This window comes from Copadichromis virginalis, linkage group LG14 (genome assembly GCF_057382275.1).
Source record: "Copadichromis virginalis isolate Kocher_CV1m ecotype Utaka linkage group LG14, C_Virginalis_male_GT1.1, whole genome shotgun sequence".
NCBI lineage: Eukaryota > Metazoa > Chordata > Actinopteri > Cichliformes > Cichlidae > Copadichromis > Copadichromis virginalis.
The window spans coordinates 41,249,641-41,268,117 of NC_140631.1; the positions used below are offsets into that span (position 1 = coordinate 41,249,641).

At 39.8% G+C, this 18,477-nt stretch overlaps 1 protein-coding gene and 2 long non-coding RNA genes across 6 annotated transcripts; 2 read left to right on the forward strand and 1 right to left on the reverse strand.

Moving 5' to 3' along the window:
• Positions 1–5,270, reverse strand: LOC146694681 (uncharacterized). The gene is made up of 4 exons (XR_014914923.1): positions 4,831–5,270; positions 1,392–4,404; positions 278–372; positions 1–169 (listed from the first exon to the last, which is right to left on the reverse strand). It is a non-coding gene; the product is annotated as an uncharacterized LOC146694681 (long non-coding RNA).
• A 4,404-nt stretch (positions 5,271–9,674) lies between these two features.
• On the forward strand, positions 9,675–11,294 carry dharma. Its single transcript, XM_085478751.1, has 3 exons — positions 9,675–9,963; positions 10,155–10,360; positions 11,253–11,294. The coding sequence occupies exons 1-3, from the start codon at positions 9,675–9,677 to the stop codon at positions 11,292–11,294; spliced, it is 537 nt and encodes a 178-aa protein (XP_085334877.1).
• A 921-nt stretch (positions 11,295–12,215) lies between these two features.
• LOC146694683 (uncharacterized) lies at positions 12,216–16,359 on the forward strand. Of its 4 annotated transcripts, none has more exons than XR_014914925.1 (6): positions 12,216–12,253; positions 12,437–13,311; positions 14,936–15,006; positions 15,125–15,162; positions 15,245–15,406; positions 15,963–16,359. It is a non-coding gene; the product is annotated as an uncharacterized LOC146694683 (long non-coding RNA). The 4 variants fall into 4 exon arrangements; XR_014914926.1 differs by having other exon boundaries at positions 12,222–12,742; positions 13,243–13,311; XR_014914927.1 differs by having other exon boundaries at positions 12,222–12,516; positions 13,243–13,311.
• Positions 16,360–18,477: the final 2,118 nt, after the last annotated feature.

Here is an 18,477-nt window from a genome sequence, read left to right on the forward strand (position 1 = left end):
GACTGTTGTTGTAATTCAAGCCCTGAGTGTAGAGCAGGTAAGATATAAAGTTGCATCCTAAATTCCATGCTCATGCAGAGTGTTTAGTTTATGACTTTTTCACCTGGTCATTTCTTGATGAACAGATGGTCTTTTAGGGTTGACCAAGCTGGTACCTTGACTCTGTTCTCTGCAAGATGTTGCAAAAAACAAAATCATATGGAGACAATATTGGACACAAAATATATAACAATTTAGTTAAATGTAGCATTAACTCATAAGTCTTGCTAAAGTAAACCTTGTATTCTGATTCATCACAGCAGCAGTTCAGTTGGATGATGTCAGTAACTGCAGCAAGTGTCTTGCTGACTGAATAATTTCATCTTGCATAATCTGAAACAAACACATAAAGACAGAAACAATTTATAAATTAACGTTTGATAAAATCTAAGAATTAATCATTTATTAGATACCAATATGAATATGTCTACCATAAAACTTGTGTGGAGCGAAGTTACATTCAATCAAGATGGTCTGGCATGCTACAACTTTGTAGTTGTTAAGTTCTGGCTACAAGTATACATACCCATCTTGTACATGTTCTTTAACATTATTATTATTATTATTATTATCATCATCAAAATCATCATCATCCTCCTACCCAATTATCTGTTTCTTTTAATCAGAGTATGCTGTTTTAATGACTTTACAATATCATTTACATTGTGTTCCTTACATTTTCCCCAATTGTATGTTATATTAATCCTATATTTCCATTTTAATATTTCTAATGTTTGCCTTGTTTTCTTCACTGTCTGGTCTGCCTCTGTCTTGCCTGTATGGATGCATTTACACCGAAATGTCCCCAACAAAGGATGTTTTAATTCACCACTATTCCAGTGAAACACGAGTCTCCCACCTTCCTGCTACCGGTCTGGAGTTTTTGTTCACCAAAGCACACACCAACTTCATACTGACGGACAGATCACTGCCCTTTTGCCGCCTTGTCTGACCGTGTTTTGTGGCTGTGGTTCACTTCACCTCACTCTTCCCCATTCTTGTCATTAAATCAGGCCGTTCTGCAACCATGGCAGCCATTCACTCTATGGCTCTATTCATGGTGTATTTTACCCCTTCACCAAAGGCCGTTTTCGTTTACAACATTATATTTGCAGTGTTCGTCTATCTATCAATATCTGCGGAGTATTTTTTTTAACGAGTATCCTGTTTTCTAAAGCACAGCATGTAAAGGGTAGCTCGGTTAGCAGGATGCTAGCATGTAGCGCTTAGTGAGACACGCCTCAGACGAGTTGAGCAAAGACCCCGTCTGTGTACTTTATACGTGAGCAACGGATTTAAATAAAATTAAGGTTTCAAAAGACAAACTTGAAGATAAAAAACAATATACTCACCGGAGAATCGCCAGGGTTTGCCGCTTCCATCTTGCTGCTCCTAAATTCAAAACTGCCTCTGCAGTCAGGCAGGGGAGGCGTGGAAATTGTCTTTGAGTTAGTCAAACGTTTTCCTTAGTTCGAGTAGATGATAAAATAAAAATAAATGGGATTTTAAGTAGGACTAGGCGTTCTGTAATGATCTCTATTTAGGAGAAAAACTTAATCACTCACCTTTAAACAGCTCTCTTTTAGGAGACACACTGCTGGCTAACGGTGTCATGTGATCAAACAGCGTAATTTAATTGGCCGAGAGCCACTCGACTCGATCTGGTGCTGATTGCTCTGGCTTGGGTCATTAAAGTTCATCACTTTTGCAGGTGAATTTTTGCAGGTGAATTTTTTGCAGGTGAATATTTTTGCAGGGAAATTTGGAGGATAAAAATTCAGTGTCATAAATTCAATGTCTAAAAATACTTGAATTCTGATGATACTATATTTCTTCCATATGCTAACATAGCTGTGTCGCTAGCGATCACGTAGCACATCATTTTATACCAGCTAGCCCAACTTCAGTAACCTGACAAACGTCACTGCTGTTTAGTTTTCTGTCTCCATTTATGTTGGAAGTGATAGCAGAGCTGGTGTATCATGTTCAGGTGGAACATGATAATCTGTGAAAAAGCATAAGGTTCAGAGAAATTATAGTAATTACAAAATGGTACATTTCAGGGTAGAATAGCAAAGGGGAAGCTGTCAGAGGAACGAAAGAGAAGGAACTGGGATGATCAAAAAAGAAGGAGAGAAAACATTAACAGCCAGCCTGAGTTGAAGAAAGAGTTTCTCATAAAGGGAAAGATGGAGAAATAGAGTGAAAGAGGGAAAAATAAAGAACATCAGTGATCTGAAAGGAAGAGAAAAAAGTCAGAAGAGAAGGTTTTGGAAACAAGCAGAGACAAAAGGAGAGAAAGTCCAGCAGCGTCTAAACACAACCACAGAGAACTTTAGGAATCAGCAGCAGGCAGCTACTGGCTGGCGAACTATTAAGATATAGAACTTGCCATGTGCAAAAACAGAATTGTTATGATGCGTCTTGTGATATTACAAAGGTTGCTAAGGTTTAATGGTCATTTTGAAAGAAATAATATCTTGTTTTATATCTTGTCGCCTCTGTCAGTGCAGCCCAGGGTGGCTGTGGCTACAATGTAGCTTTTACCAGTGTGTGGATGTGTGTGTGGATGTGTGTGTGGATGTGTGTGTGGATGTGTGTGTGACTGGATGTGTAAAGCGCTTTGGGGTCCTATAAAGGCTATATAAATAGAGGCCATTTACCATTTTCTACTCGTGTGTCACCACCGTCAGCACCTTGTCAACTCCATAATATGGAGTTTTGGTTTATTTTTCTCTTTTGGAGAACCGAGACATATATTTTCCTCCCTCATGATCTTCCAATAAAAATAAGCAATTTCCTCAATAAATGTGTAATTTGCATTCTGCTTAATATGATTGTTTCTTATAGAGATTAAATACAAGCTTCTGAAAATATGTATGACTGTAACTCTAATAATAAAAAGCCAAAACAATCTTACTTTTAAATGTGGTAATTACTTTGAAAACACATGTGCATAAACAGAATAGAGAAGCTGCTAATAGTCAAAATAGCTGAAACAACCTAATTTAAAATATATATTTTTGCATTTCTTTGAAAAAACCTTGCACTTCTCCAGCAAAAACACAAATGATTAAAAAATGTTACACCTGGGAGACCAAAACATGGTGAGACAGCCACAACTTTGTGTAACAATTATATATAAATATGTTTTTGAAAAATCACAAAATATATTTTAGAAAATTAAAACCTGTTTTGTCCCTGATCTCAGGAATCACTGAGAGACGAGTAACACAAACAACCCTGGGACCACAGATCCAGAGTAAAACTGTTTCTGCACGTTAGCTGAAATCTAGGCTACATTCACGCTCTCAATTTCTGATGGGTGTAAAACAGGAATTATTCTTCCCATGTCCGTGAGTCCACTGGTCTCTGCTTGGGTCCCAGTGATGTTAATCTGTGTTATCAGACCTTTAGCCTGAGGATCTGTGCAGACACCAGCGTGCCTTTATTTGTTTTACCATGAGGAATCATCTCCATAGAGAGCAGCAGCCACACGTGGTTGATTGATGACCTGATGCTGCAGAGGTGAGAAGTAGCATGTCCAGGTCTAAGACCTTTGTTCTCAGTAGGAAAACGATGGAGTCCTAACTCCAGATTAAGAATGTGGAAGAGTTTAAGTATCTCAGCGTCTTATTCAAGAGGGAGGGAAGGAGGGAGACTGACAGACTGCATTAGTGAGAGGGCAGTCAACCCGCATTTCACTGCTCACCTTTGATCATCACTTTGAGTGACTAAAAGAATGTGGCAGAAATCAGCTTCCACTAAAGGACTTCCTGTTACAGATAGCTCCCTCATTCAGGAGGACTTGAGAGTAAACCCACTCCTCCACCTTCCAATGGTTCATGGTTCACCTCAGGGACGTTCAACTCAGAGGGCACACGCTAAACATTGACCAGAACCAGGATGTGCAGCCCTTTTAGATGGCTTGGAACAGCTGAAGCAGCTGGTTGGGAGAGGGAGGTCTGGAGGTCTTTACTTAGACTGCTGGCCCTGGAACCTGAACCTGGATGGATGGATGGATGGATGGATGGATGGATGGATGGATGGACCAACATCAGAGTCTAGGCCCTCTTCCAGTTTGGCCCTGAGGGCAGTCAGACCTGATCCAGGCTCCACGGTGCCGTTAGAGGTCAACGTCTTTGAAAGTTCAGGAAGTGTCAGAGCTTTGAAATCTGACGATTACTTTACAGTCATGTCAGACTGAAAAGACTTATTCACAACCAGCACTGTCCCATCCAGCCCCTGTGTCTCTTTCTTCTTCATCCTTGCTAGAAGCAGAGTTCAGCGCTCAGCTCCGTGGAAAGCTGGGGGCACATTTCATTCATTGGACGGAGTAAAGACGGGCGGATCTCTCTGAGGTCTCTGCAGAAGAAAGAGCTGAGTTAAATCAAGCGCGCCTGAAGAGAGATCACATTATTCAGAGAAAGACTTCTGTACCGCCTCAGGTGTGTGTGTGTGTGTGTGTGTGTGTGTGTGTGTGTGTGTGTGTGTGTCCTGTGGGGTATGCAGCACTGTGCTGTGAAGGTCGGACAGTTGTCTAATGACTGTCTAGCGAGTGTGTGTCTGTGAGACAAAGAGAAAAGAGCCAGAAGTCTCTCGAGGGTTATTTTAAATCATATACGTTACATTTAAGGCGGAAACAGGTGTAAGGTGGCAGCAGAGAGAAAGGGCGAGCCACGTTAAGAAAGACTGGTGTGCTGAGAGGGAGAGAGAGATGGATGCTGAATGACAGATAAGTCGGTGAAAACATAAAAGAGGAAAACACAGACGTTACATAATGGTTTTTACCAGCCGTCTGTCTGCGCCGCCGCCTGCTGGTCACAACGGTGAACTGCAGCGTCTGTGAACAATCACTCAGAGTCGTCATGATGTAAGTACGCTGAAAAATAACAGAGAGAGACCCTCTGTTGGTGCAACATCCATGAAATCAAATGCAAACAGGAGGAAGAATAAAACTTTTGAGCTGCACAGTTTCGTTTTGTTCCAAAGAGTCAAATCACAGTTTAAAACAACTAAACTCAGGCTTGATTTTAAAGTGCCAAGCAGAAAGTAACACAGTAAGCTAACACCACATGAACACGTCGAGCCAGCTAGTTTAACAGTTTAACAGGTACTTTAAACTTCAGCTCCACCCTCTTGGATGGGACAGTTTGTTGTTCTCTTATTTAAGGACAATTTAATCCAAATTCCACTTTAACTCATTTTTCAGAAATTTGCTGCAGTTTCGTTGGAGGTAAACGTCATACATTTACGATAAAAGGTTTTATTTGAAAATGATTTGCTCTAAGTTCTCATGACAGACCGGTTGTGCTACTTGCAGTACCTCCATGAGCCACCAGGGGGGCACATTTATAATTCATTAATTAGAAATGTTTTCTACGTTGATAAAAATGTCATCACTGCAGTTACAAATAATAGGACGTTAAAGACGGGGTCCAGGTAACTGTGTGAACACGCTAAAGCAGCACAGAAGTCTTTTACTGTGATTTCCTTCCAGAGTTTCTTCTAAAAATGAAAAAAGGCGCTTACATGTAAACGTCAGACACACAGACTCAGTATTTCCAAACTCTCTATGATGAGTCATCCACGGAGCAGAGACTCAGACAGCAGCAGAACAACAGACTGAGCTCTGAACAGTTTCTGATAACGATCCCAAACGCCCTCGCTACGATCAGCTGATCCGAGCAGACAGACAGAGGGGAGCGATCCTCTGCTGTCCTCATCAATAAATAACCAGCGTCACTCTTACCCCCCCTCGTTCTGTCTCCTGTCCTCAGATGATTCGGGTCGTCGCCGGGTTCCAGGCCGAGGCTCTCATCCTTTTATGCCTCATCACAGCATCTTTAAAGAAGGTGAACAGCTCATGGACACATTTTCTGAAACTTTCCTGGGCATTTCCTCTCCGCCTTCACCTGTTTCCTCTGTCCAGCTGTTCATACTCCACTGCTGATTATTTTTATTTAACCTTTATTAACACAGCTCCTCCCCCTGAAACTCCAGGTCTTATTTGTTTAATAAAATGTAACATGTACATGTCAGGACGTTGTATTCTTCTTTCCCCGGGCTGATCGCAGATGGCTGCCCCTCGCTTCTCCTGGATAGTTCTTCCTGTTAAACGGGAGTTTTTCCTTCCCGCTGTCACCCAGCGCTGCGGAGAGGGCATCGTCTGATTGCTGGACTCTTTAACACTGTAGCGTCTAACAACATAAAGCACACGGACGTTGTTGGGATTTGGTGCTACATGAATAAAACTGAAGCTGCACACACAGCCCACTGTGATCTTATGCGGAGTCAGAATGGTGGAACTATTCAAAGATGTCCCTTTGGGCTTAAACTATAAGAAATGAAGTTATAGAAATCTTTCACGTCATTCTTTGGTGCGGTATGAATCGCCACTGCGTCTTATTCTTTATCTGGGAATTATTTTTATTTCATTAAAGTGCAGCAGCAGGTCACCGTGGGTTCAAAGATGGTACTATGCCCCCCTGCCAGTACCCGGGCCTGCAGCCCGACCGAGCTCCGCTCTCTGTCTGTGACTCGTGGAGAAGATGCCAAGAGGAACTTTGCAATGAGCTTTGCTGTCTCGTTGCTGTTTGCCTTTTACTGCTGACCAGCGTTGAAAACCCTCCAAAAACAGACCGAGTGAGGCGTCGTAAAACGGTGCTGCTGAGGCAACAACGCAGTTAAAAAGCAGCCCAAACACAGACTGAAGGAACCCTGAAAGCAGCTGATAAAAAGACGCAGCCAGTGAACCTGTGCAGAGCTGCAGAGTGCTGACACACATCCCCAAAACATGAACAGATCCAGCCCAGAGGAGCACTGGGCAGCAGCACTGCAGGCGCAGGGAGGAGACGACAGATGAGGAATGAAACGTGCCCAGAAAGCCCTGCGAGTGAACCCCCGCCGCGCTCACTGACCAGCAGCCAGAACCAGACAGCGAAGCGGGGAGGGAGGGGCTGGGTGTCTGGAGCCCAGCTCGGAGAGCAGTCTGGGCATCACCACGATTTGCTGATTCACGCTGAGAGCGACGAGGCAGACGTAAAGCAGTCAGCAGGCACAGAGGGGAAAGGAAGCTGCAAGGCAAATTAAAACCCGCACGACAAAATAAGATCAGGTCCACGACCGCGGGGCCTGCGCACCCACTATCATTCATCTGCACGCGCTGAATCACGAGAAACGCCAGTTGTTGGGGCGGATGCTGCCTAAACCCTGTGTGACCTCTGCCGTTCTCCTGATGCTTCAGACCAAGCTCGTTCCTTTCTCCAGCTTTTACCATCAGAGATGAACAAACACGATGCAAATGTCACAGTAAAGGTAGCACGTCGTCCAGCACAACTGGAGCCCTGACTTCGTTAGGGTCGTGTTATCCCTCTGCCTGCCTCCAGTGGACATTAGAGGAACTGCACGTTGCTGCTCAGGCTTGTGTCTTCACAGCTTGAGTTTCACGTCCAAAGCCACGCGAGGGTCATCTGCAGAACTTTATCTGCTCACTTAATGAAGAAAACACAGAGGAGCCAACAAATCCAGCTTTCTGTGAACGGACCAATTAAATCTGCTCCCCTGATATAAACACAAGCTGCATATTAAAGCTATATTTCTAACCTTCCTCCAGTTGAAATACCAGAGCCCTTATTATTTTATAGCATTTTGTCGTCCTCTATAATATTCAGACTTTACACAGACGGTGAGCACTTTTTGTATTTTTCCTTTAATGAGCTACTTTATTTGATCATATTTTATTTGATCAAACTCCTCTTTTTTGTGTTTTGGGCTGTGATTACTGTTCTGGGTGTTACAGTAACCCTTTAAATGTGATTTAAAACACAGTTTTAAAAAGCTCAGCTTCTAGACTCTAATCCAGGCTTTTCGTCTCTATCTTATCAAATCTCTGTAGAAACTCTGCACAGGTTTAAATGTTCCCTTTGATCTTTGAGAAGTTGCTCTTTAACTGTCAGTTTCTCCTTTTCATTTCTTAACGATCCCTCAGATTTGAGGAGGAGACTTCAAAGAGAGGAAAGTCATTGATCTGCTGTTGATTACTGATTGATCTTCCTTCACTGTCCTGTTCATGCAGGGGTCTTATTAGCCTGTATGTAAGATGAGATTGACGTGATGAGGCCAATAAAACGCTGCTTTCTACCTGTGATTAAAACTGTAAAATGTTCTGAACTGTATATACAAACATGACAGCTCCTCTAAACCTCTGATGGAAACTTTTATCAGACTAATGTCTGAGAGCAGTTTGAGGCGCTGAACCTTATTTTTATGGTTGTGTTCAGTGTTGGATCCCTGCTGGGTTTCATGCTGGACTTAAGATGATCAAACCAGAAAAAAAGTGAGAAAAGCTCATCGAGCTTTTGATGCTTTGATGTCTCCAGTTTGTGAAATCTCCACATGATGAAAGCAGCGATGCACAAACACGCTGGTTTCACTCCAGAGCTTTCATGCTCTCGGAACCACGTGACCGTTTTTATTTCTTATTAAACTTTTCTTTAAAAAAAAAACCTAAAAGCTTTAACAGTGCAGGAGGCCCATCTGCCTGTTAGCAGATTTGTATATGTAACTAAAACTGGACTGCGGCGACATCTGGTGGTCACCAGCACACACTGCAAGAAATAAATACATAAAAAAATAAAGAATGAAATAAATATACAACATATGAAATTCATGAAATAAATAATTTAAAATTAAATAAAATTAAAATAAATCGTTCCATTGTCGCTTATTAAATACAACAAAAATATCTATCTAAATATCATCTACATTGTCAAGAATGTTCATTTAAGTAGATAAAAAAATAAATAATCATCTGGTTGCTTGTGTGACGGAAGATAAATACAATAAAAATAAACATAAATAAACGAATTTTATTAGAGTGTTTAATAAAAATAAAATGGATAAAAAACCATTTAAAGTTTTTTTTCCAGTATTATTCGCTCTGCCTGCTTTCATAAACGATGATCCTCTCTCCTGTATTTTAAAATGTTTGTCAAAATACGGATAATTTACGGTAAAAGACCCGTTTTAAATTTACTTACTAAACATATCTCGAATATTATTTTAAGTCATATTCGAAGCTAAAGAATAAAGAGGAGTTTTGGTCTTTCAAACGGAACTAAAGGGATTTAAATGTAAAACGTCGTGAGATGAAAAGTAAATCTCGTATGTATCAAACTATTCTGTTCTTACACAGAGTTTCCAAATGTAAAGAAGTGTGTCTTTCGTACACTATGGGTTTTTACATAATGTGGTTTCATTAACATTTAATCTATGAGGGTTTGATTCGCTCCAGTCTTGGCTGTTGTCTCTGAGGCGTTTACAAACTGGGGTTAATTAAGATCCAAAGTCTTTCATCTTTTCAGAGTGAAACAAAAGTTGAACTTTTAATCAAAAACTTCATTAACAACTAAAACTGCGCCATCACTGATGAAGGAGCTCTTTGAAGTTACAGGTAACACACCCATTACAGAAGCTGCTGTCAGTCATCGTCCACTTCAAACCATCAAAGGGTCAGGGGTCAAATCAAAGTCCAGATTTCTTCTCATGTCTGAATTCAGGAGCTGATTAACATGTTAAAGAGCAGAAGGTGTTTAAAGGTGGACGCTGGAGCTCTCGGGTCACAGAGAGAAACCATGGACCGAGGCCGAGTGTCGGACTTCAGCATCGAGCGCATCCTTTCCCCGCAGCTCGGCCCGAGGCCGCCGCTGCAGGACTTTCCACCGAACGGGTATCACCGGGGGGTCATCGGCAATGTCAGAGCTCCCTCGCCGGTCCAGGTCCCGTTACAGGCGATGGGCTGCCAGCAGTGGAGAGAGATGAGCTTCGGAGAGGAACGATTCCCGCTTTACAGACCCGCTGTCCATCAGCAGCACTTCTACTCAAACCCCGGAGTTTACGCGCACTTCAGCCAAAACCGTGCCGGTAAGCAGAGACTCTCACAGTTCAAGTTTTATTTCTTCACCAAAACTTTGAGACTCTTTTTTTTTAAAATGGGAAACTTTTATTATTTTTCGGATTTAGTCACAGTCAGGATGTGTTTGCTGTGATATTCATGCTTCTGTTTTGTCTGATTCTTTCTTCGCTAAAAGCATTTCTGGTCCTTTCCTCCCCAGATATGCAGCCTCTGGCGGCTTACAGCGGATACCCGCAGCCCTCGGCGGTGCCCCCGCAGTCGCTTCACAAGTTCCGGGTGAGGACGGTGTTCACTGACAGTCAGATCAAGCAGCTCGAGGCGCTGTTCGAGATCACGGAGTACCCCTCAGTGGAGACTCGTGCCGAGCTGGCGAGGCGCACCGGGCTGAGCGAGGAGACCGTCAGGGTGAGTCCGACATGTTGATTTGGGGTGTGAGGCTGTCAGGCCGTGAGGAACGAACAAGTGACCGTCCGTGCGTAAAATCCCTCCAAGTTACACAAAAGGCTCCCAAGTTCCATTTTACTTTGACTCAAGTAATTAAAAATAATAAGGGTATTTTATTACATGCATACATTAAACACAAAGGCCTTTTTTTAATCTTTGCGCACAGAGCAGCCAGGGAATGAACAACATACGAATTCACTTTTTAGAAAAACATCATTAAACCAGAGTTTATGTTATTATTTAACAATTTTAAGATTCTGCATTTTGAAACGGAAAAAACAATAAAAATGTCTCATGCGCAGGCGCTGTAAATGGTGCATGTAATGACAGCAGACTCACTGATGGGGAAACTGAAATGTTCCTGAAATTTGACTTAATTGTTTTGACTAAATTTGACTCGTGCTGTAGCCGAAGTTTCATGTTTTGTAGAACTGACTCATTAAATAAGAGGAGAAAAAATAGTTGCCTGGAAAAGTTCGAAGACTTTTAAATGTTTATTATCAGTGAAGATGGACGGTGCTACGGTGATCCAGTACCTTTGAATCCCTTTAACGTTCCCAGTACTGATACTACACTGGTTACTAGTTTTCAGTATTGGGCCTTTTGAAACGTTAGGTACCTTCATGCCTTCCAACATACTGTAGTGTTTGAGTACTTTAGACCTTTACCCGGTATTTCTAATAGATGAAGACCTGTGAAGGATTAGTACTTCACTAAGATTGCAGTTTGTAGTTCAAGATTACAGTTTTGGTACTGAACTGTTATATTTTCGTAAGCTGCACTGTCCTCTCAGACCGAAATGCGCACGCATATTAGAATCACGAGACTAACTCTGTGTCTCCTTCGTTTCCAGGTGTGGTTTAAGAACCGCAGAGCTCGGAGGAAGCGTCAGTGAAGCTCGCTCTTCTTCTCCGAGAACATCTTCACCTCCCAGACTGCCCGCCTGCTGTTCACCTGAAGCCTGCTGTTCACCCTCAAACCTGCATTCTTCTTAATGGCCAGTAGGAACACGACCCTTATTTATGACACTGCCCCCTGGTGGCAGTACACGAAAAGACTTTACGCTGCACATTTCTGAGCCTTGTCTCAATACCACGATGAACCTCAGGAAGAATGAATGATGAAATGTTTCGTTCAGACTGTTTGACCTAAAATTTAATTTATAAAATTCTTCTTTTTCTTTGAGCATTCAAAAAAAAAAAAAAAAAAAAAGCACCTTTGAAGCAGAGTTTGTAACTTGGAGAGGTTTATGAAAATAAATGGAATTATGATTAAAATCCATAATATCCAGTTCTGTGTGTTTGTGCCTTTATTCACAGAATCAGTAACATGATTTGTAATGTTCTTTGTATTGATGCACATTCAGGAACACATGACAGGTAGTGTTACTGCAGGGCTGGACTGGGACAAAAAAATCAGCCCGGGCATTTTGACTAGTGACCGGCCCACCGTGGTATTATAGGAAAAGCCATAAAGCCTTTGTAATAAACTTAAACCTACACCGTCCTCACTATTCTGCTATTCTAGACAGTACTTAAAAATATAAAACAACCTAATTTATGATTACATATTCCTCACTAATAGGGTTGCCAACTCCCAGCAAAAAAAGAAAAGAAAAATAGGGAACCCTCTGCCTCAAGATGCTTAACTGACAAAAACGTTTTTAATTTAATGCACGTATAAAACAAATGCACAGAAATCTGTTATTTTTCTCCAGTAATTAAATAGATTCAACATCTTTCTTCAACAGAATTGCAGACTGCACAGGTGGTACCTTCCCAAAGGAAAGGATACTATAACTTACTAGGATATATACTACACTGTAAAACCCAACAGTGCATCTTACTAAAAGAAGTAAGTTGTTCTTACTCAGTTCTGAAAAATAGTTAAAGTAACTTTCATGAAGTTTGTTAGGTAGACCCAAAAGTATACATATGATATAATAACTTTATTGTAATAAGTACACATTATGTTTTTGTAACGTTTTAAGTACTGTTGCTTTAAACTGTTTAAGTTGTGCTAATTCATTTGTATTAGTCATCATCCACAGCCCCGCCCCCAGTGTTTTGCCTGGACTTGTCGGCCATGAGACAGGAGCCTCGTCAAGAGAGTGGAAAGTACAAGATAAAGTTATTTTTATGTTTTTTTGTTAATGCTTACTTCTAGCGTACATTTATCAGACTGCTTTGTTTTAGTTGTACTTCGTTGTAATTTATCAGACTACTTTGTTGTAGTAGCTCGTAACTTAGCTTGCCAGCACACAATTCCCGCCTAGCGCTGTATGGAGTCTGCCTTCACAATTTAAAAAATTAACGGTTGGTGGCTTGTTTCAATCAATAGTTGGTAAGTAGTCTGATTTTTGCAAACTGCATGCCACAAAACCTTTGGTAAAATCAGTGTTTACGCTTTTCTGACTCTGACCTTTATCAAGTTCAAATGTAGCCTACTTTTGACACAGTGAAAATAGTAGAAAATTTATTTAGTGTTAATTTTAAGAGTTTAACGGACAAGTTCGCCTTCACAAATTTTGAATATGATGGTTAGTGGCATTTTAGTCGCGAAATAATTTACCTTTTCAAAGCTGCACTGCACCAAACCTAAACGTTTCTGACTCTGTACTTTCCAAGGGTTAGCCTATTGTGTACTTCACTTGTGTAAAATTGCTTTATTATTTTATAACGTATAGAGTAGTTGACCAACCTGAATTGAAAATGAACTGTAGTGCAAGAATAAATCTTACTGTTTTCCAAGCTTGTGTTATTCAGATTGACTGTTTTTAAGTGAAGTAAAAGTAAAAACTGTTCTGCTAGCTTTCTGTCCTCATGGCTTTTGTGTTATTACAGTCTGACGATTGAAGGAGCAGTAGCATGCCGAGAGATCATCCAGCACTGCACTAAAGACAACCAGTAAAGGTGATTTTAAAACGATTTGGTATCAAAATGTGGAATTGCAAGTTGTGTAGTTTGTCTAGTTTTTCTACTGCCATAAAAGTCATGTTGTTGAAGCATTATCGGCTCAACCATGGTCAGTACTCCACAATTTCACCCTTACCCTGTCTCTACAACACATGCATGTGTACATTTAATACATTTAATTCATTACAATGCACACTCCCACGCAAAGAAAAGACGGTTCTTATCCAGATTTGAATAATTATGGATTTTGTTGCTCTATGTGTAATTTTAAGCAGCCATTTATTGAAAGCAAAATGTTTATCCATCTGAGGGGGCATTTAAAACGAAAAGAAACTGTTCCATGTCCTTTCAAGAACTGCAATTTTAAAACCAATGTCTACTCAACCTTCAATGCCCACAAATGCAGAGACCACCAAAATTCAACAAGTTACGATGAAGGCATTGTGCAAAGTGTTATAAATGTAGAACAAAAAGATGACATGCAGCTTGATTCAATAGAGTCATCAGATGACAATCAAGTGGCATCCACCAGTGAAATCAGTGGAATTGAGGGTTTAGAAGAGCAGTTGCAATACAATCTGGCTGGATTTTTCTTGAAAATGCAGACCCTTCTCCATGTGTCCCAGAGAGCAACACAGGAGATTATTGAGCATATTGATCAGTTGTTTTTGTTATCACAACCTTTGGTTAGAAAATCAGTTGTAGATATACTGAAAAAGCACAACTGTACATATACGGACAAACTGGTGGATGAGATTTGTCAGGCAGTTTCTGATAGTAATGTTTTACATAAATGTGTCACATCTGAAGGACCACTATCTACAGCAAAGAGGAGGAAATCATATTATGAAGAAAATTTTCCATATGTCAAACCTGTGGAGTATTTAATTGAATCGTCAAAGCACACTTATATGTATGTGCCTATTCTCACATCTTTGCAATTGTTGTTGAAAAAAAATGATGTGCTTGAAGAAATTAAACAAGCACCCACACAGATTCCTGGACATTTCATGTCATTTTGTGATGGATCCTACTACCAGGAAAATGTTCTACTGTCACAAGAGGGACAGAAATTGTCAATGATACTTTATGTGGATGATTTTGATCACAAACCCACTTGGTACCTCAAAGAAAATACATAAAGTCTTTGCAGTTTATTGGACACTGGAAAACTTTCCAGTTAAATCTTGTTCTGCTCTACACTGCACCCAGCTTGCTCTGCTGTGCAATTCCAATGATGTACGCCAGTTTGGGTGTAAGGAAATGCTGTCACCACTCTTAAATGATCTGAAAACTCTTGAAGAAGTAGGTGCCTACATTGAGACTCTTGGTGAACGTCTTAAAGGCACTGTCTACTCTGTTGTGGCAGACAACCTTCTGCCCATGGACTTGCTGGTTTCAATGAGAGTTTCAGGTCTACATATTTCTGTAGGTTTTGTCATGCCACCCAAACAGAAATGCAAACAGAAAATGCTGTTACAGGGAATTATGTAATGAGAACAAAAGATGCTCATGATAATTATTGTGCAAGAGCTTCAGAATGATGACATTAAGGAAAACTATGGTGTTAAAAACACCTGTGTTCCTTCTGACCATCTCTCTTTCTTTCATCCTGTCACAGGCTTCCCACCTGACTTCCTACACGACCTGTTTGAAGGTGTCATTTCAGTGGAGTTGGCACATTGTTTAAAGGTTTGATTTCTAAGAGATATTTTAACTTAGAAGACTTAAACAGAGCAATTCTGCACTTTCCATACCAACATTCTGACAAAGTTAATCGCCCTCATCCAATAACCTCAAATTTTGCCAGGTGAGGGACCATGGCCAGCACTCTTTCATGAGACACAGGTAAGTACAACTATGTATATAACATTTGCTGCTCATATAGTATGCTGTGTTTTGCTTATAATATTTTTGGAATTCTCTTCAGCTCTACTTTGAATTTCATCGGATCACCAATCAGAATCTGCCACATGTGTTTTATGCTGCGCTGGATGATTATGCTCCTCAGCTGACTGGACTTTACAAAAAGAGGAAAACTGGACGGGTCGGTGAAAGGATGGAGCAGCTTTTGTCGGCATATGGAAAACAGGTATTTAAAAGATACTAATTATTATTCTGCTTGCTTGGCAGTTGCCATTGTTATGTGTTTGTTTATTTATATATATATATATATATATATATATATATATATATATTTATATATATATATATATATATATATATTTATATATATATATATATATATATATATTTATATATATATATAAGGACACAAACGACATCTATGCAACTAGAACAGCAGTTCTGGCCGGCCTACCAATGTACCTCAGAGATTTTCAAAACATGCAAGGTACTTTGGTATTACAATAATTTGCACATTTGAATTTAGAAAAGGTTGAAAGGAGTTTATAAGTCATCTGGACTTGGGTTGAAAGTTGAAGACGTGAAGTTGAATGACTTATAAACTTCTTTCATCCTTGATTTGACTACCTGGATGAATGAAAAATGAACCTTCACTGTCAACTTAAAACATGTTATGATATATAGAATTTGAAAAACTGAAGAAAGGTGCCTGAACATTTGTATTTATGCTTTTAACAGAGATATTACAGATGAATAATTGTGCACTCTGTATTATATCTTAGGGTGAAATTGAGTTCTATGAAGCCATAGAATTGCTCTGGTTGCTGATGTCGATGAAGAGGAGGTGCCTGGAGGAGTTCCTTTCTCACCACGCCAAGTGTTCATAGAACTTGAAGATCAGTTTGTTATGACTCATCACTCATGGACTGATGCCCTGGTGTCTTTGTTTGGGCTAATCTATGCTCTGCATCTGAGCTATCCTATGAAGTATACTGGCTTTTTTGAGTTCATTCAAGTAGTGTTGCTGAAGCTAGACGATGAGAGAAAGCAACTAAAACCAAAATTGCAGACACTAAAAAATGAGCTTGTGCAGATGATGCTTGTTTTTCACTGGTCACTATATTCGTGCTTTTTCAGTTATCTGTGAATGGCTTCAATAGTTTTATTTGTTCTGGGTAATTAGCTTTCTAAAAGGCAATGTGGAGAAAGCTAAGAATAAGGAGAAAATCCATATTTGGCGTTTTGTTTGTGATTGAAAAAAATCTTCACATAGTGTGTAATCTTAAGCTTATTTCTAAAAACATATTTTAGTTACATGGAAATCTTTTGCGAGATAACTGATAATTAGTCAATATGTACAGTATACTTTCATGCTTTATTTTTTAATTGTGTGATGAGTGCCAGTTCACTCGAGGTCTGGGCAAAACTGTTGCGAAGCCACAAATACCTTTGAGAATACTTTTTGTTAGTGACATCCTTAGTTCAGCTGTTTTCTATAGTTGCATTGCTGTAGTGCATGTGATTTCATTATTATACTAAATGTTACTTAAAATTGTGATTGTTATGGCTCTAATTGCCTCTAGACTATTGTTTTTTTATGATGTACACCTATGTATCAGGTCTACATGACTAAATTTGTGTTTTGTACATTTAATCGATTTTCAAAATGCTACAAAAAACATTCAAAATTCCCTAAAAGTGCAAGTTTTAAAATGCCTAATTATTTGTTATTTGATAATGGCTTTAGCAGTCATAGGTTATGACTGAAAGTATGGTTGTATTCATTCTGTATTTTCTCTGCAGTTAAAGTTAATAAAAACTGAATGGAAAGAATAATAGCTTGGTTTTGTGTTAATAGTACTTGAACCATTTGGTGCAATCGGTTTCCCCAATTGGATTAAGTTGTTTAAATACAACTATTTAAGTTAATTTAACTTAATTTGAATATGAGCATGTAACACTTTAAATAAGTTTGAATAAATACAGCATCTTAGTACAAGAAATTTAATGGTTTAAGTTGAAACATACTAAATACAATGAGTAAATAAACATAATGTATTTGAGTTACATTATCATATTTGCTTTGGGTTCTTGGGACTCTAATAAAGTACTTAAATAACCCCAAACTGTTTAAGTTATAAAACTTGAATCAATTGGTGCAATCGGTTTCCCCAAATCATTTGAGTTAACTTAACTTGTCAGGTTTTACACTGTAGGCTTAATATTTACTGAATACAATAATGGATTTCTATAAATTTTAATCAGATGAAAACTTTGGTTGTAAGATTCAGATAATTATTTAGTAAAAGCAAAACATTTTAAATGAGAATAAGAAAGAAAAGTATTTCTTTGTGCCCACCTTTCCCTGTTAATGCCCTACATGCCCCCCTGGCAACACTTTGCTAGACCCGCCCCTGCACAGTTACCAGCTGTCAGCTACATAAAAAAGGATCCTGGTGTTATTTGTCTCTCAGAAACAGTTCATAACTTCAACTCATCCATGTCACCTGAAAGGTAAACCTGTTTCTCCATCACAGCTCTGATGATTCAGTAAGGACGTCTCCTGGTTTCATCTTCATATTTCCCTCTCACCACATAACCAAACCATCATGACCAGCAGCTTTACAGCTGTGGCTCCAGCAAACATCAGCTGATACTAGAAATTAATATTAAATAAATTCTAACATCAGCTGATCAAACGTGCTGCTGTTGTTTAGCGCGACATCCGCTGGTTTCCTCTTTCTGGCGCAGAGAGAAAAGCTGATCAGCTGATCACTGATCAGTTTCATGATTGAATTAGCAACTTTCTAGCTGAAGAGGAACGGGGACAAATCGCTTTCCTCTTCACCTCAACTTTAAAGTTCGACCTCCTCGGCTGTAATTGGTCCAGCCCAGAGTCGATCATGACCAACTGGCCAATCCACCACCTTTCATTTATCCCGTTACAAAAAGAAAAGAAATAAAACCCCATCGGCCCATAAAAACGAAAAATCCCGGTATGACTGGGGTAGTAGCGACGAAGACTGTGACGAGAGGAAAGTGTGTTCTGAAAACTGGCCACTGGGTGTCACTGTTAATCATTTTTAATTGTGGTCTTCATATTTCTGGAGTAAAACAAGCTGTTACGTGACGTCGTTTTGTTGGAGACTAAGTAACACAAGGCTGGCCAAGCAACCATAGCACAAGAGGCAGGGTACACACAGGACAGTCTGTGACAGAGAAATGTTGCTGCAGTAAATGTAGTAAACTCTTTTTATTAAACCTTTGCTTAAATTGTAAGAAATGTGTAAAATTACA

Excerpts from the sequence above, each read along its gene's own strand:
- dharma (XM_085478751.1), top strand. The coding sequence starts at position 9,675 with ATGGACCGAGGCCGAGTGTCGGACTTCAGCATCGAGCGCATCCTTTCC. Across the intron at positions 9,964-10,154 it reads CTTCAGCCAAAACCGTGCCG|ATATGCAGCCTCTGGCGGCT; the intron begins GTAAGCAGAGAC and ends TTTCCTCCCCAG. Across the intron at positions 10,361-11,252 it reads TGAGCGAGGAGACCGTCAGG|GTGTGGTTTAAGAACCGCAG; the intron begins GTGAGTCCGACA and ends CTTCGTTTCCAG.